The 1,959-nt window shown below is 35.7% G+C and overlaps 1 protein-coding gene across 1 annotated transcript; it reads left to right on the top strand.

Annotated features, from left to right (window-relative positions):
• Nucleotides 1-216: 216 nt before the first annotated feature.
• LOC110804800 (cytosolic sulfotransferase 12) lies at nucleotides 217-1,687 on the top strand. Its single transcript, XM_022010404.2, has one exon. The coding sequence runs from the start codon at nucleotides 277-279 to the stop codon at nucleotides 1,327-1,329; it is 1,053 nt and encodes a 350-aa protein (XP_021866096.1). The 5' UTR covers nucleotides 217-276; the 3' UTR covers nucleotides 1,330-1,687.
• Nucleotides 1,688-1,959: the final 272 nt, after the last annotated feature.

Genomic DNA, 1,959 nt, shown 5'->3' with positions numbered 1-1,959 from the left:
ATTAAGTAAAACCCAACACTATTAAAAGGTGGTATTTTGTGTGGACAGTGTTATACTAAACAAAAAAAATAAAAATGGTTGTTAGACACGCGTTTTTATGTTTGGTCAATTTCCATTTAGTAGCCACTACTAAAAAAAATAAAAAAAAGTTAAAAATAGCAAAGGGTATGAAGTATGCGCCCAATTGATGGGTAGCTCTTTATATATATAATAAGGATAAGGATATGTGAGGTGGTCTATTATATTCAAGGCCAAGATAAATAAAAATTATTTCCCATGGCACCCACTCCTTTAATTCTCCCTAATAATCTTCCGGAAGAAACAAGTCCATGTCCTAAAGTAGCAAAATACTTGGAAGAAGATGACATAACACAAGATTGTGAATCCTTAATCTCCACTTTAGCCAAAGACCAAGGATGGGTTTTATCCCATCTTTACCAATACCAAGGGTTTTGGCATCCAAGTAGACAGCTTGAAGGTGTTATTACATGCCAACGCCACTTCCAAGCTCGCGACACCGACATAATCCTAACCACTAGCCCTAAATGTGGCACCACTTGGCTCAAAGCCTTAGCCTACGTAGTCGTAAACAGAAAAACCAATACACCAACAATAGGTGCTACTGGTAATAATAAGCAAAACCACCCACTTGTCACAAATAATCCACATGAGTTAGTACCTTTCTTAGAGCTTAAGGTGTATGTTGATCACCAAGTCCCTGACCTCACTCAAATGCCATCTCCTAGACTGTTTTCGACACATTTACCCGTTGATTCGCTACCGTTATCCATCAAGGAAACGGGTTGCAAAGTTGTGTACTTGGGCAGGGATCCAAAAGATGCTTTTATTTCATTATGGCACTTTGCAAACAAGCTAAGGCCTCCTCATGGAGGAAAAATATCACTTGAAGAAGCATTTGATAAGTTTTGCAAAGGTGTTAGCCTTTGTGGTCCTTTTTGGGATCATGTTTTGAGTTATTGGAACTATAGCTTAGATAACCCAAATACAGTGTTTTTCTTGAAATATGAAGATTTGAAACATCAACCTAAGTTGCATTTAAAGAAATTGGCTGAGTTTTGGGGCTGCCCTTTTTCTTTGGAAGAGGAGAATAATGGAGTTGTTGATGATATTCTTAGTTTGTGTAGCTTTGAGATTTTGAGCAATTTTGAGGTGAACAAATTTGGGAAATTGTCCTCGGGGGAAGATAATAAGGCCTTTTTTCGCAAAGGTCAGGTTGGTGATTCGGCTAATTACCTCACTAAGGAAATGATTCACAAATTTGATCAGATATCTCTTACAAAATTCCACCTTTCTGGTTTGAACTTCTAGCTGGTTTCAATCAACTTTTATTTAAACAGAATAAGATGATACACTTAACTCATACGATACATCATATCGTTATGGTATCATCTCATCTACTCCGTATGTAAGCTAATTAATGATTTTCATAATTCTAAATAAATTATTAAGTGGTACGTTTAAGATCGATTATTATGTTCGACTGTATACTCTAATGTGGATGTCAACTAGTTTGATTGGTAAAGTATTCAAGCGGTACGTGATACTCAAGTCATGAAATCGAATCTCGTCTATATCATTTGGGTCGCTCTGTATAGCGCCCTCTGCATCACAAAAATATTGTATGTTACTTGCAACCAATTCACAATAAACGGGCATTTATATCCTAGTGTATTTCTTTAATAAGATTGCAACTTGCAATCCAGGTGTGATCCTTTCTATATATTGCAAGATTTTACATGATGCATATCAGATTTTACTACTCGTAGTAAGTTGTAACTTGCTTGCACGTAGCATGAAATCATTTTCTGTATAAGTGTACTTTTCTTGATGATATAATCAGTTTTTTTTCCCAATGAGTAATTTTACAAACAGCGATTGTAAATGAAAGGTGGTATTGAAATTTTGGTATTTACTACCTTGAAAATACACCACTTTTGT

Source organism: Spinacia oleracea, chromosome 2 (genome assembly GCF_020520425.1).
Source record: "Spinacia oleracea cultivar Varoflay chromosome 2, BTI_SOV_V1, whole genome shotgun sequence".
In the NCBI taxonomy this organism is placed as follows: Eukaryota; Viridiplantae; Streptophyta; class Magnoliopsida; order Caryophyllales; family Amaranthaceae; genus Spinacia; species Spinacia oleracea.
This window is presented reverse-complemented; position numbering and strand designations above follow the sequence as displayed.

Bases quoted from the DNA above. Each gene is read 5' to 3' on its own strand.
- LOC110804800 (XM_022010404.2), top strand. From the start codon at position 277: ATGGCACCCACTCCTTTAATTCTCCCTAATAATCTTCCGGAAGAAACA.